The sequence below is a fragment of the Leuciscus leuciscus genome, assembly GCF_965113295.1.
Source record: "Leuciscus leuciscus genome assembly, chromosome: 9".
NCBI lineage: Eukaryota > Metazoa > Chordata > Actinopteri > Cypriniformes > Leuciscidae > Leuciscus > Leuciscus leuciscus.
This window is the reverse complement of record NC_138733.1, coordinates 27,056,281-27,084,075: the sequence shown is the minus strand read 5'-3', so window position 1 is coordinate 27,084,075 and position 27,795 is coordinate 27,056,281. Positions and strand designations below refer to the sequence as shown.

At 37.6% G+C, this 27,795-nt stretch overlaps 2 protein-coding genes across 6 annotated transcripts; one reads left to right on the top strand and one right to left on the bottom strand.

Moving 5' to 3' along the window:
- Positions 1-591: 591 nt before the first annotated feature.
- tmem106ba (transmembrane protein 106Ba) lies at positions 592-7,429 on the bottom strand. Its single transcript, XM_082179472.1, has 8 exons — positions 7,299-7,429; positions 6,521-6,710; positions 6,256-6,319; positions 5,719-5,878; positions 5,381-5,521; positions 4,850-4,899; positions 4,688-4,741; positions 592-1,957 (listed from the first exon to the last, which is right to left on the bottom strand). The coding sequence occupies exons 2-8, from the start codon at positions 6,696-6,698 to the stop codon at positions 1,837-1,839; spliced, it is 768 nt and encodes a 255-aa protein (XP_082035598.1). The 5' UTR covers positions 6,699-6,710; positions 7,299-7,429; the 3' UTR covers positions 592-1,836.
- A 1,918-nt stretch (positions 7,430-9,347) lies between these two features.
- On the top strand, positions 9,348-27,744 carry lsr (lipolysis stimulated lipoprotein receptor). Of its 5 annotated transcripts, XM_082178824.1 has the most exons (12): positions 9,348-9,752; positions 13,128-13,454; positions 14,668-14,787; positions 15,434-15,490; positions 16,470-16,616; positions 17,965-18,153; positions 18,254-18,304; positions 18,709-18,837; positions 20,119-20,407; positions 20,484-20,940; positions 25,474-25,552; positions 26,966-27,744. In XM_082178824.1, the coding sequence occupies exons 1-11, from the start codon at positions 9,710-9,712 to the stop codon at positions 25,504-25,506; spliced, it is 1,842 nt and encodes a 613-aa protein (XP_082034950.1). In that variant the 5' UTR covers positions 9,348-9,709; the 3' UTR covers positions 25,507-25,552; positions 26,966-27,744. The 5 variants fall into 5 exon arrangements, with proteins under 5 accessions (XP_082034950.1, XP_082034951.1, XP_082034949.1 ...); XM_082178825.1 differs by lacking the exon at positions 25,474-25,552 and having other exon boundaries at positions 9,350-9,752; positions 18,709-18,822; XM_082178823.1 differs by lacking the exon at positions 25,474-25,552 and having other exon boundaries at positions 9,353-9,752.
- Positions 27,745-27,795: the final 51 nt, after the last annotated feature.

Genomic DNA, 27,795 nt, shown 5'->3' with positions numbered 1-27,795 from the left:
TAGTAACTCTATCTCAATCTTTCTGAAATCAGTGGTTCAGAATGGTAAAGGCATGCAGAAACATTACATGGTCTTTGTTTCAGAGGCCCATTAAGTGGGACCAGAGGGCTGAGACATGAGAGGAAGTGAGCAGGATCTTTAATGACATCAACAGATGTGCAGAATCCTTCTTTCTTCAGAAGAAAGTGGAAACACGGCATATATTAGGCTACCTTACGCACTGCACATTGAGAACACAAATGCATACGGGTACCATTTGTGCCAGAACATTTCAGCTTTTATGGAAAGACACCGTTCCCAAATATTAGTGTTCATTATTATGACTTCTTCCATGCCAGTTAATTATCACGCCCAAATGTAAGTGGTTACAAAACTAAAAGCTGTTTTATCATTACTAAAGCATTATTTTACCCCCACATTTGATGGTGTTTTACCTCACTCGCGTCTATTCCTTCCTGGTCTATTCCTGTAATGAAGTACCGCATCTTGTAAGCGCCATCTTGTGGAGTATTGTGACAGTCACACCACTTTTCTCCACAAAATGAATGAACATTTATTAATGGGTTTTGACTAAAAGCATAAGAGACCCAGTTTAATACAAAAAATAGTTATTTAATAAGGTGTTATTTCAGGCTACCCCAGTCCGTACTTATTTAATTCACCATAACATGGACACTAGAAAAAAAACATTATATTGTAACATTTTACTTGGGTGAGTGCTGAAGTGCCCACAACATATTTTAAGACAAAATATACATGGACACAAATTTCATCAAAGAAATTCAATTTACTGATAAATCCTTCCAACATTAAAATTAAATATCATTCAAATATATTGATGTAAAAGTACCATTCCAACAAAACACAATTGGCCAAAAGGTTAAAGTGAATGAGAAACATCTACATTATCTATTATCTACACACCAACACCAAGAAAAAAAAAAAAGGTTGAATTTAGTCAAATATGACAACAAAAATGCATCAATTAACAGAAGTCCATTTCTTAATACAGAATCAATTACCTTCCTTCCTTTTTTCTATTCCCTTTTTTCTTAACTAATATATTCCACAGCTTCCTGCTGAGGTAAATTTACATTATATTTTATTGACGCCTGATTCATGGTCAGTGTTGTACTTGCCTCAGAATAGCCCACTTCGTTTTTTATTTATTTAAATTTTCATAATTTCAAACGTAGTTTAGACATTCGTTCTAAACATTCCCTTTGAACATAAATTCTGGAAATAAAATAACAACTCTTTGCAGTAAGAGGTTGAAAAATCCACAATATGGAGATATAATAAAATTCCCATAAACTGAAGTCGGAGTGTGGTTTCAGGCAAGTAACATTCCATCAAAAATGAAACATCTGTTAATGGTTTTGTTGATATACGTTAATAACTCCCTCAAAAAAAAAAATCTACTGAATACCTGCTCAACAAAGTGCTAAACAACAGAATGATACGAGCATGACTCAATGTTTAAAATGTTTAAAAAGACAAAATAAACACACCAAAAGAATAATGGAGTAAAGTCGAAGTGGTTTAGGTGTTTGCAGATCTATGATCTATGTAGAATATTCTGCAGCTGTCATTCCTTTTCCCAAAATATACTAAAGTGCTTCTGCTTATCCAAGCAAAACCTCCGGAGAAATGCTAAAGAATCAGTAATGATGTGGTAGAAAGGATATCAGCTCTCTGTCTACAACTCGCTGATCAATCCTGATGTTGCCACCCTACAGTACAGACTTCATTTTCAGACATTCGTAACACTCAGGACAAGCCATTTTTTTATCACCACATGAGAACATTAAGAATTGTGGGTCATACGTAGGGGCGTCACTGTATCACACTCATGCGTCCGCGTGAAGAGGTGGTGTTTGAGCCGCAGTCCACGTACAGGTACTTTTCCTGAGACACCTGCTCAGCATGGCCAAAGTACACAGTGGTTACAGTCGTTCTGGAGAGACATTTTCTTTGTTAGTTGAAGTGGAGAACATAGGCATTTAAGGCAATTAAGGAATTATATATTGCTCTTACTGTTTAAAATGTGTGTAAACCAACCCCGCAAATGTCTTTTGCCATTTTTTGGTTAAAGGTGCAGTAAGCGATTTCTGAGAAACACTGCTTATATTTTAAATCAACCCAAAGAGTCACACCCCCTCCTTTCATTGCCTGCCCAGAATCATCAATCATCTCCTCCCCAAACATCAGTGGACACACCCCCTACTGCTGATTGGCTCACTCTCTCCTCCCCAATCATCAGTGGACACACCCCCTACTGCTGATTGGCTCACTCTCTCCTCTCCAATCATCAGTGGACACACCCCCTACAGCTGATTGGCTCACTCTCTCCTCCCCAATCATCAGTGGACACACCCCCTACTGCTGATTGGGTCACTCTCTCCTCCCCCATCATGAGTGGACATACCCCTACTGCCGATTGGCTCACTCTCTCCTCCCCAATCATCAGTGGACACACCCCCTACTGCTGATTGGCTCACTCTCTCCTCCTCAATCATCAGTGGACACACCCCCTACAGCTGATTAGCTCACTCTCTCCTCCCCCATCATGAGTGGACACACCCCTACTCCTGATTGGCTCACTCTCTCCTCCCCCATCATGAGTGGACACGCCCCCACAGCTACTTTGCTACAAGCGTGTTGTGTTGCTCGGTCCGATCCACTTTCAACAGCGGTTCTCAGAAATCACTTACTGCACCTTTGATCTAATAAAGATCTACCATTCTTTACTAAACTTGGAAATTAAAATAAACACAAAAATACTAAATACAACTACGAAAAAACTGAATACAGTAACATTTTACTAAATATTTATCTATTGAAATACTTTTTTTATGTTCATTTACATTAACTGTTTAAAGGAACACTCCACCGTTTTTTGAAATAGGGCTTATTCACATTCTTTCCTACATTTAGATAGGTGTGCAAATGCATTTTTGTCTCAGTGCATGCATTGTTTTAGTTTGACAGGGTCGGCGTTAGCTTAGCTTAGCACAATGAATGGAATCCTTTGTTGCCAGTTAGCATGGCCTGAGTAAAAGTGATCAAAAAAAAAAAAAAACCCACGTAATTACTTCTTGTGGCCTGCGTATTCACAACGAGTACAAGAAGCGATCCAGATTAACACTAGGCGATTTCCTAGGCAGATATTGACTTGGGACTATATTAGGGGGAAGCACAGGCGAAGCACTGCTGCTTAGGCGAAGCACTGCTAGTTCGGCGCTGAGATCTCACGCAACACATGAAATCCCACGACTTCCGTCAACATACCGGCGTGAATAGTTGCTGCCTGACTATTTAGCTTACAGTATACGAATGGCGATGAACATGGCTGATTTTGTGAAAGACGAAGAGGGTGACTTCTCAGACAGTCAAGAGCCTGAACCATACCTATTTGAACCAGAGTTTACAGAAGACGAGCTGCGTGCTTTGGAAATAGAACGCCAGGAGGAGGAGGTTGCGATCGTATGTGTGTATGTGTGTGTGTTACATAAACAATGAATACTGTTCTGCTACATCCTTTGGTCAAAATGCTAGTAGCCTTCTCCTCTCTAGTAGTTATACTAAAACTCCTGAGTCTAACTCGTTGAGAGAAAAATATAGAAAACTTAGCCCTCAGTCATTTCATTTTACAGGTCACGATAACAGCGATTTTTATTTTAGTTTGTTTGTTCATGCTAAACAGGTTGAATTCAACATGAGATTCGTAGTCTAGTCTAGATAGTATTCTAGTCTATCCGTAGTCTAGTGCAGCATCTATTTTACAACCGAATAAAGACAGATTAACATAAGGAAGACAAATAAAAGACAACTTACATGTGCACTTTGTTCTGCCTGTGCTTTGAAAATAGATGGGACGGCCGTATCTTTCAGACGTAGTACTGCTACCGTCTTTCTGGACCCATATTCCATTTTTTCTAAGTAGTCCTCTGGTGCAAAATGTTCTTCGCAAACACGATACTGATTTATTTTGTTGAGAGGCGTTGAAGTACATATCTCCAGAGCTGCTAGCCATTTATTTCTCAGTTCCAGATTTGAAGGAATTCTGTGAAACATTACATTCGTGTATGTCCTTTGCTTATTCTCACAACCTTTTGCTACGCAGGTAATTACCATGTTTGCTGTAACTTCACAAAATAAAGAATCCAAAAGCGAAGACACTCGGTGCAGGTCACGCTGGTATGTTCTTCTTCATCTGTTTTTTTGACGCGTTGCACGCCGGTATGTTGACGGAAGTCGTGGGATTTCATGTGTTGCGTGAGATCTCAGCGCCGAACTAGCAGTGCTTCGCCTAAGCAGCAGTGCTTCGCCTGTGCTTCCCCCTAATATAGTCCCAAGTCAATATCTGCCTAGGAAATCGCCTAGTGTTAATCTGGATCGCTTCTTGTACTCGTTGTGAATACGCAGGCCACAAGAAGTAATTACGTGGGTTTTTTTTTTTTTTTTTATCACTTTTACTCAGGCCATGCTAACTGGCAACAAAGGATTCCATTCATTGTGCTAAGCTAAGCTAACGCCGACCCTGTCAAACTAAAACAATGCATGCACTGAGACAAAAATGCATTTGCACACCTATCTAAATGTAGGAAAGAATGTGAATAAGCCCTATTTCAAAAAACGGTGGAGTGTTCCTTTAAGCACACCGATTCACTAAAAGAATACTTACTGCATCATGACAACAATGTTATGCACTTTAATTGACTGCATGGTACAGTAGTCACTGTAAAAACAGATACGCAATCATCACAATATGCATTTTAGAACACTGTAAGATAAAATGTCTTTATGAAAGTTTTATTGATGTAAGGCGAGACTGGCAAATACTTACAATATGTAGTTCATCTCATTGGCAATAATAGTGGGGACAGTGTAATCAACCTAAAAATGAGACAATGACATTGACAACATGTGTTATCTAAGTAATTACACACATGGGAGAGAAACTCAGATTGCAAAGTCATGTGACTAAATGAAACCGCTTTATTGGCAGGATACAGGTCGTTTTCTTTCTGTTATCTTAATGTTTGGCTTTACTCCCATGTGATTTTCCTCACTATGAATACATATTTAGGCTGTATAATCAAATTTAATCAAATAAATGCTGCCATGGTGAGCATTAAAAAAATCACACCGATCCCTAACATTTGAACAGCAGTTTATGTGTGTGTGTTAATATATGAAAAATATTCATTATTGAAATATGAATATAAAATTATTAGTCAAGTAATGTTTGCTGAAGTATAACAATTTGATATTAATAAATAGTTAAATCATTAATTTAGTTTCATAAATCAACACACAATATAACAAACCTAAAAAGGTTGTTTTATACCACTGATCTAAATAAATTACCACGCACCTGTCGCATATCCAGGGGGCTGATGGTGGTGACATTACTGACGACAGACTTTCCAATGACAGTCTTGTAGAATTGCACCTGGGCTGTGATGTTGGCCACGTGTATTGGGTAGTAATTATTGTTGGTGATGTTAAGGGTATTCTGAGAAAAACAAAATACCGTTATTTAAAATTACACATGAAAAAATTAGAAAATACTCTGGCAAAAGTCTGATCAATTTCATTATCAAGTCCAATCCCTCCATTGCAGAAAGAATAGAATCATAAATGAAACAGATAATATTTGGTTAACAATCCTGAATACAAATACAAATTAAAAGGGCGTGCTATAGATATTACCGTGATATTTAGGTATATTATCCGCTGGTCTCGGTCATAAGTGACATAGGCTGACTTCACCCCAACATAAGAGACGTCAATAGTCCGAGGGAACAGGAAGAACACAGCCAGACCAGAAAGCAGCAGACACAGAAAGACGGATACAGACACGTACAATGTCCTGGAACAGTGCAAGAATACACAGTCGGTCATTTTTTATATTATTTACATACACAATGTTGGGTTTAGGGTCTTTGGTTTAGGATCCAATTCTAAATATTAACTAGGTGCTTATTAACATGCATATTACTAGGATATTGACTGTTTATTAGTACTTATAAAACACATATTAATGCTTTTTTCGGCATGACCATATTCTACATCCCTTAATCCTACCCAATACCTAAACTGAACAAACTACCTTACTATTAATAAGCAGTAATTAGGAATTTCTTGAGGCAAAAGTCGTGGTTAATAGTTAGTTAATAGTGAGAATTGGACCCTAAACTAAACTGTGACCCTAATGTTTATGTGAAATAGATATTTAAACAAACTTACGTTCGTCTTGGCTTCAGCCTCTGGTCGCTGTATGGTATCAAAGCAACTAGCTGGTTTTCTTGGTCTGTGAGAATATCCAGGATAGGAAGTACACATGATTACAATAATGATTTATACAATTTATTGATGCCCCTTCGTTAGAGAACAGTTTAATAATGTTAAACATTTAGATTTGCATATTACATTTTTGGGATACAAAGTACTGTGTAGATAGATGGATGGATGGATGGATGAAAGGGTGGATGACAGACGGATCTGTTCTTACCTCTTGGTATTCTCCCTGTCCCTTGACAAGTAGGACAGGTAACACTGTCTCTGCCTGTGAATTCAACATATGGAAACTGTGACACATCGTCTTTATTGTCCTCAGTGTCCTTTGAGTCTTCAGTCAGGTTTTCCTGGTCCTCTTTTTGCTTTGGCAAGGAAAACAGAGACTTCCCCATGGTTGGGCTTGCCTTAAAAAAGAGAAAAGAAATCATCTGTGATATTTAGTGCATTACAATGCAAGTCATGAAAGATCATCCAAGTATAGATCTTCATGTTTTGGTGAACTTAAGCACATATTTTCCACGTGACTTAAAGTATGCAGCTCCAGGCAGTTTTATAACGAGATTCTATATAAGATATAGCCTACTTTATGTTAATATCTCATTATGCATGCAAAATATTCTGGCTTTCCTCAACTAAACAATATATTTTCAGTTCCTGACAAACATTTGATAAACATGCTTAATGTGTGATGATATGCAAATGATAACACACAGCTGATATGAGAACACAATGTACTACGGCCGACGTTCTCGTGGTCTTGATACTGATGCTATGTAACAATAACGTGCATTAACTGCATTAACAAAAGAATGCAAAAAGTGCGATGCATTTAAAGAGCATTATTAACACACAGGCACGCACGCGACGAACATGGTTTTTAGATTATGATGTAAGAGCAAGGGCCTAAAAACTGATCAAGCACCATTCGAAATAACTCCTATTTCAAGGTACGATATGAAAATATAGTGGATAGGATATGAATTAAGGTTTACCTTTTTTGAAGGGTCCTGCCTTCTGTTTGTATAAAATTACAGTTGCTACAATGTCGTCACTCTGTCCCGCTGTGTTGTTCTTCTCCCCAAGCCGTGTTTCAACAAGCCCCGCCTCTTGGTTTAATAATTGACATGACGCTGCATTGTAAACTTCGCGTGATTGGACGATAGTTACGTACGACATTGTTACAAGCCAATCATATTATATAAGGCGGGATTTGTCGGACTGACACTCTCTAAGCCACGCCTCTCTGTTGATAGTTGCACTGCATATTTCAAGGCCGCTTGTACTGTGTAGGCCTACATGTGCAATGTTTTGCTTTGGGTCTCATTGCCTTTATTTAGTCTAAAACCACAGTTGAATCCAGATGTGCTCATGAATCCTACTGTTGTAGATATTGCATGATATAGAAGTAAAAATTAAAGCATTGCATTTTAAATTGCATATATTTAATGTTAAAGTAAATTAATAATAAACAAAATAAACAAATACTAATGATATCACTCGCCCATTGCATGAATGTAGGCGTGTGTATTTTTCTTTTTATTTAATTTTCTCTTACAAGTATAATAATTGACAGAGTGATCATGGGAGAGTGCAGGAATGGAAGAATGGTTGGGCAAGAAAGATGATATGCGTCCGTTTTTATTACTTTAGTGAGTTGTTTGTGCAATCAGAATAAGAAAAAAAAAGTGTCCAACCGCCAAGTAGGCCTGTGGTTAACACTTCTCAAAATGGTTTCGTTTCAAGATCTGCAAAGATATCATCAGACAACCTAATGAAAAAAATAGTGACATGAAACTGACACAAATAATGAAGTTGAAATTTTGGCCTACATATAATATTTATAATATTATGTCATTTACAAATATATAGTAGCCTAATATATATATATATATATATATATATATATATATATATATATATATATATATATATATTCTGTCAATTTTATTACTAAATTCAAACAATAAATACCGTTTTGGCGCTTGTAAATGTGACGTGACAGATCCCTAGCAGCACTGATCATGACATCTCTACTAGCTAATAGTAAATAAACACGAGCACTGTTGAAAGATACAGTACAACTTACCGAAATGTATATTCCTCATACATGATATCGATCAATCAGTGTTTTTCATCCGCGGAAAGGGGTCAATAAAACAGCTGGAGAACAATTATGTCACATAACATTTACCTCAGGAAAGCCATTTAATGACCACGTTAGTTGGCTAGAAAAAAAGAGAGTAGGCTATTTTGCTAAATATGTGTACTATATTACATATTTATTATATTTTTACTTGACAAATTTCATTTTTATTTTTACTAAAGTTGTTATTATAATAAAAAAAATGCATTATATTTAATTTGAGTTATTTTTAACCTTAAATAATACTAATAGCTGATAGGGCTTTCTGTATGTTTACAGCATTAGGTGAGTTTTTTTTTTTTGAGAAAAATGTACGCCTAATGACTCCAAATGAGTCAATATTAAATCAAATCACAAGAATTTAATTGAATTGAAATCGTGAAATTTGTGTCAAGCAATAATAATAAAAAAACGTAGTTTACCAGAAATTGTACCATGTAAACATTGTAACATGTTGTCACTTAACCTAATAAAATTCAGTTTAGTTACTAAAATGTTTTGACAATCACAATACACTTATGACAATACCCAAGTAGTGACATGAAACTGACACAAATAATGAAGCTGAAATGTTGGCCTATAATATTATATTATGTCATTTACACACACACACACACACATACATATATATATATATATATATATATATATATATATATATATATATATATATATATATATATATATATGTAACTGACTTTCAATAATAAACCAACACTGAGAAATAATCACTTTAGTAAAAGTGTCACAACTTGCAGCAGTGTTGCCCATTGACGTGTTCCCCCTTCGAGGTTAACCAAAACCTTCCGGGAGATCATTAACTCGGCCTTCATAGATTGCCAGTGGACTAAACCATTTCTCTCATCAAAGGTGGATTACAGGGCGTTGTATTATTAAACGTTTTGGGTTAATCTCGTCAAACCGGATCTGCAGTCACGAAATACTATTCTTCAATATGGTGTCCGATTTTTTAAGAAGCAAAATAAATGTATAAGAGTCCTTATTTTTAAACAGGCAAACTATTGTTCTATTTTGGGCCCCTATGACTGTACGCGTATTGTGTTTGCAGTGGCCCGCCGATCTCACCTGAGTTTCGGGTTACACTTTCATACCTCGCTTGTCGCTGCAAGAGGAAATGGAGGACACACCTGTCTGAGAGAAAACACTGCTGCATTAACGACACATAGGCCTACTCGGACTTTCTTTAACTACTTTTGGGGAATTTAGTGTTGGGTGTGTTTTAAAAGATCTTGAGATAATATGTGGCGGCAGGGTATAATCTTTACCCTTTTCTTGTTTACAGGTAAGTGCGTTATTTCTTCTTCACCAAAGCTCAGATGTCACAGTTTATGTTTTACTGTTTTCACTTTTTTGTAAATTTGAATTGGAAAATACCAATAGATTATCAGATTTTAGTGTATTACAGCACTAAATCTCATGAAAGTCATATGGGCCAATTCGTAGTTACTTGTTTTGACTTATAATTAACTAAAACAAGTGCCAAAATGCTATAATAATCATCATTGCATATTTACCCTCCCCAATCTTACTAATGGAAATCGATTTAAATATCAGATATTAGTACAAATGTACATCCATTTAGAAAAATACCTCAGGTAGTTATTGTGCAATGGTTTCACTTTGTCTTATTTGTATTTTCTTAAGTGTTTGTTGTTTAGGGAATGAGAAAATGTGGATTGTGTGGGAGGAGGTGGTCATGGTCCCCTTCACACTGAAATAGTTTCGGTCAGACACATGAGTCACATCCTCTGATAATCTTTTTAAAACCATATCTTACCCAGTACCCACAGTCTGATGTCATAATGTGATGTCACCTATGCAACAAGTTTGTTTACCCTTTTTTAGTAATCCCAAACATTGCTTAAAATGGCCTTTTGTAATCTTTTTGTAGTAAATGGCATCTGTCATCGTTTTTAACTGAGGTATCATTAAACAGTTGAGCATGAAAAGACTGTTTAATTAGCTTTTGTGAAAGGCTATTGTTCTTTGAGCTGTATGTTAGGGGTTTTCTTTATTTTAGAACTATCAGAGGAGGACTAACAACAGGAATATGCATAATAATGAAGCATGGAATCAATGTCACATTGTTTGTTTATATATTATGTGTAGGAAGTAGTGCAGTGCAATAATTACCTTAATCAAGTGTGACGAGATATATCTTTTCCTCAAAAGTGTTTTAAGGAAGCCAAGCCACCAATAAAAATACAGTTTAATTGAAAGGTTCCTGACAAAATTATAAGAATGATCAGATGTTGTTTGTAGTTTTGTAACTACTACATATAACTAAATGTAACCCTTATACATTTAAAAAATACATTGGCCATTGCTTTGAACATTTGTTGCAAGTTCAGGGCTAATACATATTACAATACAACCTAGGCTATTTCCTGAATTTGACTAGAATAATGCTCTGATTTAAACACTGCTAATATATTATGGTAAGAAAAATTATTGGATAGTTTACCAAAAATGAAAATTCTGTCATTAATTACTCACCATCATGTTGTTCCAAATCCGTAAGACTTTTGTTCATCTTCGGAACACAAATGAAGATATTTTTTGATGAAATCTGAAATCTTTCTGCCCCTCCATTGACAGCTACGTAACTGACATTGTAAAACGAATCCATATGAATAGCGCGGTTTAGTCCAAATTTTCTGAAGAGACTCAATCGCTTTATATGATGAACAGAATGATTTAATCTAGGCTTTTATTCACATATAAACATTGATCAGCAAACATAAACAGAAGCTCAAATGAACTTGCTTCACTCGCGAGAGCAAACCTCTTGTGGAAACTCAAACGTGCTGTGTAACACGAAAGCTGCGTAACACACAAGAATGAACCTCATTGGTTCTTGCTGAAGCTCAAATGTGCTGCGTAACATGAGAATGAACCTCATTGGTTCTTGCTGAAGCTGAAACGTTCTGCGCAACACGAGAATGAACCTCATTGGTTCTTGCTGAAGCTCAAACATGCTGCATGACACGAAAGAATGAACTTCATTGGTTCTTGCTGCAGACACAAGAATGACCCTTATTGGTTTTTGCTGAAGCTCAAACGTGCTGTGTAACACGAGAATGAACCTCATTGGTTCTTGCTGAAGCTCAAACGTGCTGCGTAACACGAGAATGAACCTCATTGGTTCTTGCTGAAGCTCAAACGTTCTGCGTAACATGAGAATGAACCTCATTGGTTCTTGCTGAAGCTCAAACGTGCTGCGTAACACGAGAATGAACCTCATTGGTTCTTGCTGAAGCTCAAACGTTCTGCGTAACACGAGATTGAACCTCATTGGTTCTTGCTGAAGCTCAAACGTGCTGCGTAACATGAGAATGAACCTCATTGGTTCTTGCTGAAGCTCAAACGTGCTGCATGACACGAAAGAATGAACTTCATTGGTTCTTGCTGCAGACACAAGAATGACCCTTATTGGTTTTTGCTGAAGCTCAAACGTGCTGTGTAACATGAGAATGAACCTCATTGGTTCTTGCTGAAGCTCAAACGTGCTGTGTAACATGAGAATGAACCTCATTGGTTCTTGCTGAAGCTCAAACGTGCTGTGTAACATGAGAATGAACCTCATTGGTTCTTGCTGAAGCTCAAACGTGCTGCGTAACACGAAAGAATGAACTTCATTGGTTCTTGCTGAAGCTCAAACGTGCTGCGTAACACGAGAATGAACCTCATTGGTTCTTGCTGCAGACACAAGAATGACCCTTATTGGTTTTTGCTGAAGCTCAAACGTGCTGTGTAACATGAGAATGAACCTCATTGGTTTTTGATTAAGCTCAACCGTTCTGCGTAACACAAAAGAATGAGCCTCATTGGTTCTTGCTGAAGCTCAAACGTTCTGCGTAACAAAAAAATGAACCTCATTGATTCTCACACGTCAGGCGGACATGCTTAAGCTTCCATTTACCATAACTGATGTGTGAGTTGATGAATGCTTATATGTGAATACAAGCCTAAATTCAATCTGTAAATTTTTGGAGGGCCACTGTCCTGCAAGAGTTTAGCTCCAACCCCAATTAAACACCTGAACCAGCTAATCAAGGTCTTACTAAGCATACTATATATTCCAGCTGGTGTTTTAGGCTAATTAAGGTGGAGCTCAACTCTGCAGGACAGTGGCTCTGCAGGACAGTGGCCCTCCAGGGCAGAGTTTGGACACCCCTGCTTTAAGTGATTGAAAGATAATTTTCAAGAGGACTCTTTGCTTCCTGTGCATTCAAAACATTTTCAATAAATCTATGCCTAAGAAAAGTCACTTTATTATTTGAACAGATTAAAGATGAGTTTTGCATCTTCATTGACACATTCACAGGCATTTTTATGTGGTTTACCTGGATTGTTATAATCTGTTGTTTCCTTGTGTTTTTTAAGAATGATTTTTTTTTTTTTACAGAAAGTCTCTGTCAGAAGGCTTCTCATAAGAGAGGCTCTTTAAATGTACTGTACTGCCTTTTGAAATAGCTTGAGTCTTTGTTATTGCCTAAAGGCCTTTCAATCCATTCCTTTTTTTAATTTGGATGGTATTTGATCCCTATTTTATTCTTAATTCCTGTCCAAGTTCATGGGAATGTCTTAAACCTCCGTGTTTCATCTATTTGCGGATACTGTTACTGTATATTCAAATGTGTCTCTTCTCCCACAGGCTTCACCACAGCCATCAATGTGGTCTGCAAGAACCCGCGCTATGTGGTCATATTATTCCAGCCGGTCACACTCAGCTGTGATTACAGTACCACGGCTACATCCCCTCCACTGATCACCTGGAAGTACAAGTCCTACTGCAGAGACCCGGTCCAAGCTGCTCTAAACCCCAGCAGTGCTGACAGTGCCATCGCTCAGTCCAACCCAAACTACAACCCCAACATAGAGTGTGCAGACAGTGCCAGGACCGTTCGCATAGTGGCTTCGAAACAAACGTCAGTCTCACTTGCGAAAGAGTACCAGGGCCGTCAGATCAGCATCACCAATAGTAAGTCATCTTTGGGCAGAGAAACCAAAAGAATATGAATCAAATTAGTTGGCTTAGCAAATAGATATTTCCTTCATTATCTTCACGCTAATTATGCCTGTTAAAATGTATTGTAGGAGCTATTGTTAATTTCACTGTTAATATTATTGCTGTATCATATTTTATCTAATTTAATAGCATAGTGAATATTTAGAGCCGCTTCAGCAGGGATCAATGCTAAGGATTTTTTATCAGGAATATTAGGCTGCTGTCACTTTAAGAGCTGCACGTATCCAACATACTGTTACACACGTACAACTGTTTACGCTCACTTAAGACATAACCTACTATGTTTCACAAGGATAATTTCCTATATGGGCATTTTGACATAATTATGTGTGAATTTGTCCATTCAAGTGCAAGAAGACATGAAAGCGGACTTAATTTAATAGGCTTTTCTTGTGCTTTCTGAGAGGCTTATTTCTGGGATGTTTGCACACAGAAAACTTCTTGAAAATGTCATGTGATTACTGTACCGCCTTCCTGTAATAATGTAGGGAATCACTCACTGTACATAATTCACGTAATGTTCATGTTTTTACTTACGCATACGATTTAGTTTTCATCCAAATGACGCATGTGTGCTGAGTAATCAAGATCAGCAATCAAGAGCATGCAACTTCAGTTAATGTTATAATATTATTTTACTTTCTTTGCTGTTACCAATTTGCCATATCTGACCGCACACCAAACTTTCCAGTGACGTATGTGAAAAAGGGATACAATCGACAAGCTCGCGCATCTGTGCCGTTGCGCGCTCAATCCACTCTGCATGTTTCCCTTATATAGCTATAGCGTGCCGTGAATATAAAATTAGTTTAATATTCTGTTAATTAGATATATTTACTTCATAGTCATCCTTCTCTGATATCTCCATTGTGCTTTATGTTTGCTGTGTTGTCTGTTTCTCTTTGTTTGGACGCAAACACAACACGCTGTGTAGTTGGTTCAGAGCATTTTAATGTGTACGTGTACACGAGCGTGGTATTTTTGTAATACGTATGTATTGTTTATTATTTGTTTATTTTATTATTTATATATTCGGTTTTAATTTTTTTCCCATTATTTTCACTAACAATGTGCCATTTTATCTCCTAAGATTTCAATATGTACATTTATGATATGATTTAAGCACCTATTCTTACTACTTTTTTTCCCATGTATTTATATATAGATGCAGATCTTAACTTTGCTCAGACTGCTTGGGGAGACAGCGGTGTGTATGTCTGTATAGTCGCCTCATCCCAGGACCTTACAGGGAATGGCGAGTGTTTTTCAGAGCTCATTGTGCTTGGTAAGTGTTTACCTTCTGACAAACAATCTCAGACTGATAGACACCCAAACATTTCATCATGTGTGATTTTAAACACATGCATTGCACACTTGTTCGTTCGTTCAAACGGTGTTTTGTTTTTGTGCATGTGAGGAATTAGGGCTGTGTTAGATGATATCTTGGAAGTTGTTTGTTTTTTCATTTACTATTTGTTTGTATTTTTATTATTAAAAATTATTATTTTCAATGGTCACAGTTTAGATTAGGGTCCAATAGTTAGTAAAGTAATTGTTCAATTTAGGTATCAGGTAGGATTAATGGATGCCGAATAAGGCATTAATATGAGCTTTATATGTACTAATAAACAGCCAATATCCTAGTAATATGCATGTTAATAAGCGCCTAGATAATAGTGAGAATTGGACCCTAAACTAAAGCGTTACCTTTTCATTAATTTCCACCTGGAAGGTCACGGTTTGCTTGTGAAGGATTCAAGAGCATTTATTTAATGTTATAGAAAACAATTATATATTGATAAATACTAATATTAATAATTAGACTAATAACAGTAATAGTAATTCTATTAACTTAAAGGCTATTTTTTTTCTCCTTGGGCCGATGCCGAAAGGCCTTTTTCAGTAATTATGGCTTTGTCTTTCTTTCACAGAGAGAAAGTCAAATACTACAGACCTGCTGCCTGGCATTGATTTACTGATCATGGAAGGTAGAATAAGTGCTTCTCTCTAAAGGTCTGGTTAAGTTTGGAGCTGTACTTGAATCCTTCACCAGCCACAGCCAGGTCTCATTCACTGCAGCCTTAGGATAGAAACTATAGACTAAAACTATAGATCTTGGAGTAGAATTTGATGCATAAACAAGATTTTGAGGGACAGAAGGACTGTGTGTTCAATGTGTGTCACTGTGTCCTTGAATGGCGTCCAGTCTCTGAAACATTGAAAATTAGATTTTACGATAGTACAACATGTTAAATTAATCTACAGCCTTGTTTTTATTTGTCTACTCGGACTGAGGTAAATTTTTAATTAATTATTATGCGTCTTTTATTTGAATACTTGATTCTGATTGGCAGCATTTGGTCTTATCACTTCACAACCTATTTCTTCGCACGTAATTAACCAATTTCAGTAAAACAATATTAAACATCCATTAATTTATTTATTTGGTAAGTAGCTATGGAATAAGTGTGGTAATTTACAGTTAGATGACTGAACTGTACATTACTGCCGCCTTAGATTTGCATAAGCTTCTGTAATTTGGTGGTTTTCTCTGTCAGATTGTGGAATAGTTTCTAAGATCTGCGTCTGCACATGAGTCATGTTGTGTCTGAGCATGTAGGATGTTGTTATGGTGCATGCTGGAATCAAGCCCTGGCAGAGTATTGTGAGGCAAAACCTGTCCGGCTGGTTTTTCTTTATGTGCGTCAAATACTTCTTTTTTTTTTTTTTTTTTTTTTTGCTTGCCAGCAGCAAGAACTGACAGAAATGTGCACACACGAAGATAAAAACATCTCATGACATGCCAAAATATAAGTGTGTAAACTATATATAATCCAATTTTATGTCTTCTGAGCAGTCTTCTCATGAAATGGAAATGAAACCAATATTGCTTTTACAATGGTATCTCTTCAGTCTTTTCTGTTTGGTATCTGAAGCAAGCGATTTGTCTCTCTTGTTGTTCTCCAGACTGGTTGTTAGTGGTGTTGGTGGTCCTGGGCTTCTTGCTGCTTTTGCTCCTGATCGGTATCTGCTGGTGTCAGTGTTGCCCTCACACCTGCTGCTGTTACGTCAGATGCCCCTGCTGCCCGGAGCGCTGCTGCTGTCCCCGTGCCTGTGAGTCCACACCTCCTTCACTTCCACTTCCACTTTTAGTGGAAAATGTGTTAAAGAAAAGTGTTCAAAATTCCCCTTTGTGTGAATAGTTTTTTTCATTAGTGCTGTCAAGTAGATTGAAAATAAATAATCTTATTAATTATTTGATATGCTGATGAATTAATCAGATCAATTGTAACTGCCTCAAGCACTTTAAGTTTAAGACTGCTTTAAGTCTGATTTTTAGGAGGGGAACCACCAACTTCTTTTTACATAGACATAAACAAAACCAGGCATAAAAACCAGGCATAAATCGCATGAAACAGTCAGGGAATAAAAATGTGTTTTGCTATTTTAAATAAACCGAAAAACAAAAACTATAATAAACCTACAATGGATACTGAAAACAAAACAAACAATGAGCATACAAGAAAGAAAGACTGCACAGATGTAGGCAGGCTTGGCTTTAAATACCCACAGTCCTTGAAACATAAGCGGGGGAAAAACAGCCTGATATGGAGTCGGTGTAACAACAGTACATGAATTGAAATGAACCTGAAAGCCTCATATATATATATATATATATATATATATATATATATATATATATATATATATATAGTCCATGGTTTCGAAAGACAGTCTGGTGAAGATGGAGATGCTGGTCTTGGACATAGAATAATTCCAATCAAAAATAAATAAATCCAACATGCAGGTAATCCCAAAAACCAAAGCTACGTGTTTACAATCCTTGTGCCAGAGATCCAAGAGATCCACAGGGTGAAGTAAAGACACATTTCATGAATGAAAATCCTCTTTTGATCTCGAAGCAATGAATAGAAGCCATATAAATGAGAGTAGCAATAAAGAGTCCTTCTACAACAGAAGACATAAACTTATCATTAGCAGTGAAGCCAGTCAACTAAAAATCTTAAATAACACAGAAAAGGTTATATGTGCAATGATTATAAACCAATACAAAAACTACACCAGAAAATACGTAGAATAAATGAAAGAAAAGAAAATACTTCTTACATTGATTGAGCTTAAAACCAAAGTTTCCCAATCAGGACTCAAAGTGGTTTGTGGTAACACAGCAGTAAGCCATGCTTCCTCTGTCCAACAAATCTAACTTGCTCTACTACCCACCTGGGTATATACCCTTTACTAGAGTACCCTAGTGCCTCTGGTGGTGTGTAGTAGTACACTCAATACGAAAAAAACATGGCAACAGAGCCTGAGCCTGTTACACAATTGTAAAAATGTGTATGCATGAATATTTGCAGAGAAAAGCCTCTAAACCTTAACACACATTTTATTGCATTTTTGTTTTAAATAATAACTTGCACTAAATTAAAAATGTTTGCAGTATACGAGGCTGGTAAAATGGCTAAGTCTGGTGTCCCCAGTCAGTACGCACCCACCGTCTATGCCCCAAGCATGTACGGACAGCCACCTTATGGAGCTCCACATGGCCTACCCATGCTCCCTATGCCGATGGGCATCGCTGGTCCTCCCTCCAATGGCTACGGCAGAGACTACGACGGGGCCAGCTCAGGTCAGCTCGTACTCTCATTGCCCTAAAAACTGCAGTTTAACAAAAGAGTTTTTTACATTAATAAATCTAATTAGTTGATCATTTGTTCTTTCCACTACAGTTGGCCAAGGATCTCAAGTGCCGTTGCTGCAAGACCACGATGGTGGAGGAAGTACGCGAGAGATCTTTACTACATCAGTTTTGAACTTATGTTTTATATTATATTATATTTTTTAATTAAAATATTATTTTTATTTTTATTAAAATTCTTTGCAGAGCATATGTAATTAATTTGCAATATATTTATTATGTAGTATTTTTTTACTACTCATTTACTACTCATTCATTTTTTACAGAGTTCAGATCTAGCCCTTCTCCAACACAACTGTCTGTAGTTATGAAGTGCTCCAGTAGATTTTAATTAGCTGGTTCACTTGTGTTTGATCAGGGTTTAGAGCTGAACTTTGCAGAAAGGTAGATCTCCAGGAATAGGATTGGGCACCCATGATCTTTATTTTAATGTGATTTTAAACCTATGTTGGTTGATTTAAATCTAACGGTGGTATTGTTTTTCAGACCGTAGTGGATACCGTGTTCAGGCCGACCAAGATGGAAACCCAACACGGGTGCTTTACTATATGGAGCGAGAACTGGCCAACCTTGACCCCAGTCGCCCAGGGAACACTCCAGGCAAATACAGTCGTCGTGAGTTCTGGAGATGGGCACTATCTTTCACTCTGAGGGTTGGGTTATAACAAAGTGGTGTTTAAAGGGGCTATATGTAGAATTCAGGAACCCTTGTTAGTAGCGACACCGGTGGCCCTACAAGAGACTGAAAGTGAACACAAAGTTGATTAGTATTAATTTTCGTTCTTTGCTTAGAAGTAAAAAGAAGTTTTAGGAAATACTTTTGTAGTAATATACTGTGAATACATTTCCAGACGTCGTCAACGCTGCTGAGAGCGACGTTTAGAATGTGTAAATATGTGCAGTGCACTTTTCTTTCAATAACTAAATAAATACTCAACAAAACTGACAGCGATGAGAAACAGCAGTTAAGAAAGCATCAGATCGCAGTGACGTGGATATGTTTGCACAAGCTCATTAACCGGCATCATGTCGACAGATGAGGTGATTAAAATTACACTGTTATGATAGTTTGATTATAAAGTACATTTGGTACTGTATAGTCCAGTGGTTCCCAATTCCAGTCCTCGTGACCCACTGCTCTGCACATTTTGTAGGTCTCTCTTATCTGACACACTCAGTTCAGTTCATGGAGTCTCTCCTAATGAGCTGATGATCTGGTTCAGGTGTGTTAAATAAGGGAGACATACAAAATGTGCAGAGCAGTGGGTCACGAGGACTGGAATTGGGAACCACTGGTATAGTCTATACAGATCTGGCTATGTGAGACTATAGTTTGAGATAATCTCTTTTCTTTGCATGACACATTGACATTACAGTACAGAATGGCTCTTTAAGCATCATCCAGAACATTGTATAAGCATTAATTTCATGTGTCACAGAACGGAAGAGAGGCTCTCAGGAGCGTGCGTAAATGTCACGGCAATTTCATTTTCCTAACAAAAACCTTCAACCTTTCAAAGACAATCTAGAGAGTCGGGGAAAGTCTCTTTTTTAAAAGTTTCTTTACAAGCTGTTGACACATAAAAAAGGGTTAATACATGGAAATTCGTACATATAGCCGCTTTAAAATGAAGTAGGACATGTTCCTGGATCAAGATCCTCTGATGGTCCATGAACAACATTCATATCAACCAATTTTTGACAGGGTTAGGGATTCACAAACATGTCCTACTTGTGTGTGTGATAGTTCACAGGCAATCTAAAGGAAACACATTTGTTTCAACTTTGTTTCCTGTAGATTCTCAATTTTTCCAAGGTTGGGGGATGATTTATTTGTAATTGTTTTGTTTATTAAAACATTTTGGTCTTGTTCTTCTTTTCTCACCTCTCCTCCAGTGGATGGTATGAGCGAGGTGAGCTCACTTCACGACGGTCCAGACTCTCGAAATCGTGGTCGGGCCAGACCACCTCAGCTTACCACGGTGTACGATGATGTGGACGAGAATATGAGTACCATCAGCAGCGTGTCTCAGCACATCCGACGGGACGAGCACAGGCGGGGAGCTGACAATCGAGGACGCGCCCGCTCCATGGAATACTTAGACGATATTGGCCGCAATTACCGAGACCAAGATGACTATCCACCCACTCGTCGAGATGGTGGGGCCAAGGGCGACAGGAGAGGGTTAGTGAATTAATCGTTCAATCGTGCTAAATTAATGTGTTCAGTCCTCCTTAAAATATGACTTTACTCTGTCTAGTTCGGATGACGAGTGGAGCAGCAGCGGACGAGGATACGCCGATGACCGTCGACGCCGTGATTACTCTCCTGACAATCGTCCTCGTCGTGGAGACTCCTTCCGTGGGGTCGGTTTCCAGGGCCGCCGCAGCCGTAGTCGTGATGACCTGATGGATCTGGAGCGAGATCGTGGCCGCGGAGGCCGGGACGCGTACGATGACAGCTTCCTGAAGGAGGCCATGGAAAAGAAGAGGTTAGGCGAACAGCAGAGAGGCCGCAGCCGCGAGAGGCTCGACAGCGAGAGCGACCGTTCTGACCGCTTCAGGGGACCACGAGGCGGACCGCCCCCTCTGCCGCTCGCCCCGCCCTCTGGAAACCCTGATCGCCGTGGCAATCACAGCAACTTCCCACCTCCTCCCCCTGCTTACACTGAGGACAGTGACAGTTTGCCATCATCCAAAAAGAGCAACTTAAAAAAGGTAAGAGCCAGATTCAAAAGTAAGAAAGATTTTTGCATTAAAGTATCCAAAAATCACAAGGACAGTGTTATATATTTTGTTCAGTTGTGTACTTGCATTATCCCAAATGTTTCCAACAATGTTTAAATCAAGAGAAATTCGCAATTTTAACCAGTGTAATGACCCGTGTCATTGCATCATGTATCAATGACGTCGTATACATGTTATCCTCGATTTCTGGTCCTACTTCTGTAAAAACCTAGCCTGGGTTTCCCCATACTGCCTTGAGCAGCGCGATTTTATTCACGCTGCAAGGTAGTCTGGCTACCATGGGCTAATTTTTCCCCTGAAATAGGGAACCAATCACAGAACGGGGAGGGAGCAGCAAGACGATGACGAAGTATATGCGACACACCGAAGCAGTTTGTTTATCTATGGATCCAACATGACAGACGTAAAAATATATGCATATTTAGTTTAGCAAGCAAACACATCTACAAAAATATGCCTGTATTTCAAGTTGATAAAATAATTTAAAATCCACATCAGTTTATTTGTGCCGACGCGCCACCCCTCCCAGGATCTATAACGTTACCTAGGCTACTTCCACTTTTAAAAATTCATCATAACCGCGCGCGCGATCTGCTTGCAGTCGTCGAGATGGATGCTGAGGAGTTGAAGAAAAGAATAGCTAGTGGAGATTGTAAAGTTGTCGACAATACGTCATCAAAAATCAAGTCCAGTGTGTGGGAGAAATTTGGAGTTATCTGAAGAAAATATTGTAAAAAGCTTTGCTGCAAACATTTTCGTGTTGGATAGCCGCAAATGTGGAACTTCATCCCTGAGGAAGCACGCAGATAACTGGTAACAAAGCCGTTCTATCGAACGGTATTTTTCATATTTAACACTGTTAGTATGTGTGGTGTGCAGGGCGTGTTTGAACCCAAAATTGTCAGATGTAGGCTAGACGAAATTGCGTGGCATATAGTGGTGTAGCCGCGTCTGTTCGATTTGTGTGGTAACGTTAGCCATGTTCTTAATGTACCGGCCTTTTGACAGCTTCGGCTGAAGTTGTCCTTGTGTTAATTGTCGTGTAACTTCTGTATGACCTGGCAATAAACATTTTTGTAAGTGTCTATAATGTGATAGTCTAAACTGATTTTATTTCGGGTGCGGGTCGGGTGTCGGTTCTATTTTAAGCGGGTCGGGTGCGGATTTACAAAATCGGACCCGTGCAGGACTCTCTGGTGTACACATAAATCTCTGACCCATCGTCGTCTTCTTCGTTGAATATCTGTCGCTCTACTTACGTCATCTGGTATAATTTGAAACGATTGGCTATAAGCTACGTACAGGCGCATTTGATAGACATTTGTAGCGCCCAATAAACGGCTCTGGGCATTCGTAAACCACGCCTCAAATACGAGAAAATGAACATGTAGTATCCAGACCACGTCTCAAAGAGAAAGTGGTCTGACGTTAGCCAGGCTAGTAAAAACCATGGAAACACCAAATAATATGCTTTAAAGGGGGGGTGAAACACTCAGTTTCAGTCAATCTCATGTTAATCTTGAGTACCTATAGAGTAGTATTGCATCCTTCATATCTCCAAAAAGTCTTTAGTTTTATTATATTTATAAAAGAAAGATAGGCTGTACCGAGTCTTTCCGGAAAAAAACGAGCGGCTGGAGGCGTGCCTGTGTGGGCGGAGCTAAAGAATTACGAGCGCGAATCACACACACACCATACATCGCATGCTCCATAGATACATAATACGTGATCATGTTGTTTACTTGCTGTGCTCACACGCCGATAGCTAACAACACAGACATTTGAAGCAGTTTTACTTACCCGCCTGCGGTTCCAACGCACGACGTTCTGGTGTTCTGACATGCTCTGACATTAGTGCTTTTTTCAGTTATTTATAAACATGTTAATGGCAAAAGTGTAAATTCACTCTATATAGCACAAACAGGGCTACCAAAATATGTGATCATGCATGTATATTTTTAAATTTTTAAGAGAATAATGTTTATGCGTGGTTATTGAAAAATATAAAAATGAAAGTTGCTGAAATATGACCACAAAACTCATAATAAATATGTGTCAATAAGACTTTTGACTAATGGATGTTGTTCCTTCGAGTTCTGGCTTCAAACTTATGTGAAAATAGTCTTGCTTTATCGTTCACATAAAACTATACATTGATTTAAATTGATGTAAAACAGGTTTTGCTTGGAAAGCCAATATGCGAGGGGGGCGTGAACGAGGAGTGGTTTACACCTGAAAATACAATGTCCCACCCACTCTGCATAATTAGCCATTCATTCAGGTGTGACACTGACTGAGCCACAATGCAAGGACAAAAGATATATTTAGAAGAAGACTTATATTGACCATTTAAGATTTTGCTTACATCTATCTTGTAAATATGTTTTGCTATTTTATTAAAAAGGTTACAATTACAACAATAATTACAATTTCAACAATATTTCAAGTGTACTCTTTCTTTGTAAAAAAAATTATTATAGGCCTACATTTTATCTATGTATTCATTAGTTTGAATATAGCCAACAGTTGATGACTTTATTTTTGACAAAAATAGTATTTTATATATATAGAAATTGCTAGACAAAAGCTTATTTGATGTGGCAGTATATTCTACAGTAAAAACTGTACCCAAATCTAGTCAACAAAATGTTGTCTTTCATATTTCGCCTGACTGTAACGTTGTTTTTATGAAATATTAGGGCATATAAATGTTATTTTGCAGTTTAATACGTTGCTTATACAAATAGCCTACATTTCGATTTTTACTCATCTCAGTATAGCAATACAGTTTGCTAAAACATCATCATTCATTCACACACGCGATTTAAATTTAAACTGTCTTTTTGCGAGCTGTGGTAATCATTCATTCATAAAACAGAAACGCGATTCACGTGAGAAGGAAAAAAACGTACTACAGTTTTCCTCAGCTCAGTCGGATCCTTGCTCCTCGATACCCGCACTTCTGAGGGACGTTTTCCATTATTATTATTCCTCACAGCGCTGTGAGACGGTGTAAACAAGTAATGATCTGAATAAACGTGTGTTTTCTCGAGCTGATATGGGGGCGTTCACAGGTTTTGCGTGGATTGCCTCATTCATTTGCGTTTGAATAGCGCGCGCTCTCCGTAGGCGGAGTCACATTACATTTGAATGAGCTGTAATGAGCTCGACTGGAATCGCTCTCTTTTAATACAGATTTCACAAGATGAGAATATTTGTTTTTTATATAAATTACTTCATTTAAAAGAAGATAATTCAAGCTTCATGCCTGTGTGTCTGTATGCCTGTTTGACTGAGTATTCGCTCAGTTATTGTTCATTTTCGGACGCGTTTCAGAATGGACTTCACTGGCAGAGAGAAGGCAGAACTCGCTTTGTGTTTATTTTTCTTTATTTGGCAAAAAGCACAACACTTTGTTTTTATTGTGAGCATACACAAAAATAATACACATTTAACAGAATCGATTGATGTATGAAACTCCTATGGAAAATCAAAGTCAACAGAGTATTTATGAGTTTCTTTTACACTGATAAAAAAAAAGCGAGCTGGTATCGCCGGCGATACAGCCGACCTCAGGGGGTTAAGCATTAGACGATCTGCAAATCCGGCGTCGAACTGGGCCTTGTTTATAAAACAATCATCGTCGAAATGCAGGGAACAAACAAAATCCTGTGACTGCAGCGAGCACAGCGCTTTGATGGGCGTACTGCTTTCGCTCTCTCGCTCTGGTCTATGGGTGCGCGAGCGCCCTTCCGGGAGAAGTGCCCTTAGGACCCATATAAGGAAATTCCACCCCATCTGACGTCACACACGCCCATACTCGAAAAAAACTTTCCGAAACTTGACAAACCGGAAGGAGTATTTTTGACACAGAAATACTCCATCAAACGTACAACTTAATTTTTGAAACTTTGTCCATGTTTGGCATGGGAATCCAACTCTTTAACAGTGTAAAAAACTTTTTTATTAGACAGGTGAGCAACTGTTTGGATACCTTTATTGACAGAAAACTAATTATTGTTATATTGCTCAAAACGGTTAGGTCCTGTTTACACCTGGTATTAAGATGCGTTTTGTTCTATCGGATTACAAGTGGACAATGCTAAATACACGTTCACTTGGACGAACGACTGTTTACGAAGAAACATTTTGACACATAAGTGTGTGTATTTGACCGTTCAAGCCCAGTAAGATAAGTGCTCACACACTTAATGATAAGCAGCTTTATGTTGCGTGCATTACAGATGTGTGCACTGACTGCACTCAGATTCAGATCCGTAGCATAAAAACACATTGTTTCTTGAGACCGCGCTATAACTCCACACTAAAGTTATGACATGACTGTGGCGCTGAAGTCTGACGTCATCAATTTGCTATCGTTTGGTGAGATCTGCCTATTTAAGTGACTCCCGATCAAGTCATAGAATGTCATTATCGGCAGATACTGATCTGTGCCCGATCGAACGGAGCATCCCTAAAACCCATACATTTACCCACCCATAGACCCTCCCCGCCAAGAAATCCGGACAGAAGTGATTGAAAGTGGACAAAAGAGACTGATTAAAATACCAGGTGTAAACGGGTATGTGTCTTATTTGGTTTATTTGAAGTAACAGTAATACTGCATTTTCTCCACCATACAATATATTTTAAAATTAACTGCATGCCATTTAGCAACACAAGTAATACAGCCTTTATTAATGATATTTTAGTAGGATTGTTTTGACCAAGTAAAACAGTGCTGCATTACCCCACAATTTTAATTTGTCAAATAAAGTGTATAAGTAGTAATTCAGCACTTGTGGCTGTTTCATTAGAATGAGATAAATTAATGTGAATTTAAGTGAACAAACGTAACTGTCACAAAGTTCAAGTTCATGGAAGAAAGATATAATTGTAATAGACATAATCAACATCTGACTACGGCATATAAGCATAATGAAAATAGCAACGGAAAATGTCCCAGGCCTGGTCCTCTCTCGCCCTTCACTGCCGTCATTCCTTCTTATATCCTTCTGGAGCTCCTCCATGGGTCTTGAGGCTCTCATCCCTGCTTCATACCATTAATTACAATTTTTTAAGGTTATTGTTGGTTGTTTTATTCACAGTGATATTCCAAACTGAAAGCTTTTTGAAAATCCAGCTAAAACAAAGCAAGCTGGTCAGCACCAGCTGAAATGCAAGTTTCTTGCAATGCTGTTATTGTTAACTAAAACTAAACATATTAAAATTGTTTTGAAATAAAATATAAATATTAGATGAAAAACTTAAACTTAAAAGCTTTAAACAAAAATTAGACTAGCCGAAGTACTAAAATGACTAAAACTTAAATAAAAAATGGTTTAAAGGTAAATAGAAATATAAAAATGACCAAAAAAAGTACATAACAAAAAGACTAAAACTAATACCAAAATGAAAAAATATAAAAAATTTAAGCTAATTCAAAATATAAAAAAAATACTATAGTAGTATATAAGTAATACTAAAATAATGCTGGTTTGTTGGTACCTAATTCAATTTAAATATATTGTATAGTGCAATCATTGTTGTGCACTATTCATGTGAAGTAATCTATATGCAATGAATAGATATATTCCTGGCATGGAATAATAAGATTTTCAAAAAGCAGGGAGGAGCAGTGATACTAGAAATACACGAGTTGGCAAAACGAGAAGGATATTTACAGTTGATGTACAAACTTGTATTGGTTAACTAGTTTGTGTACAGAGTTCAGCAAGTCAGTCAATGACTCCCCTGAAAAAAAAGAAAAAGAAGGTCATGCTTGCTTTAGGTGGTCATAGTGGTTTTACAGTGGTTAGCTTCCACCTTTGGCTGTAACATTATAAAAATGTTCTGTTTTTCTAAATGTTTTCTGGCTTTTCTTTATCAATGTTAAGTGAAACTCAGAAGAAGACGACACTATGAATGCTTTAATATTCAGGCATGCTATAGTTTTAATACTAATACAAAGTTTTGCTGTGTTTTCTTTGTCCAGAATGGGGCTGTGAGCAGAGAGAGTCTGGTGGTGTGACGCGGCAGTGAACGCTCAGGTGGAAATAGTGTGTGTGTGTGTGTGTGTGTGTGTGTGTGTTTCCTCTGCTCTTTCACAATACTTGTGTGTGTTTGAGTTTTAGGTTGATTGGCTAGAATTTTTTTTTGTTAATATTCATGTATTTTTATGGGATTTTTTTTTTTAATAATAATTGTATAGCCATATAGTTTAGATTATTTCACTGTTATGTAGGCTCGTTTATGAACATGAAATAGCAGATCTTAGCATTTATTTTTTATTTTTTATGATTTGGTTCCTACCATGAACATTTTACTAACAGCAAATGCTCAAAAACTGGCACCCGGCATCAGCAGTTATTTTTACTGTGCAAATATGTCTATTTCTGTATTTGAATGTGTTTTTAATAGATGTTCATTTGTGTCCGGGGACAAGAGCCTTTTAGTTTTTCAGGAATGGATTTTTAATTAATGTAACATTAAAGAAATGATATTTGTATGGACTGAAATTCTATTGTGTTGGATGCATCATGCGGTTTCTGCAAGTGGGTGATTTTATATAATGTATTGTAAATTTTTTATGCACATTTACAAATTCAAGAACCTCTATGAAATTCCCCTGAGTGTGCTATTTTTTTAATGTTGTGTTTTTATTTTATACATATGTTTAATACTTAACTCTAATCTGAGATTTGGTCATACAGTCATTTAGATTTTTTTGTACAGTCTCGTAATGTCAATTTTCAATAAAGCTTTTCTATTGTATTTAGGTTTGTTGTGTTAGGGATCAATGTGACATACTTTTTTTATATGGTG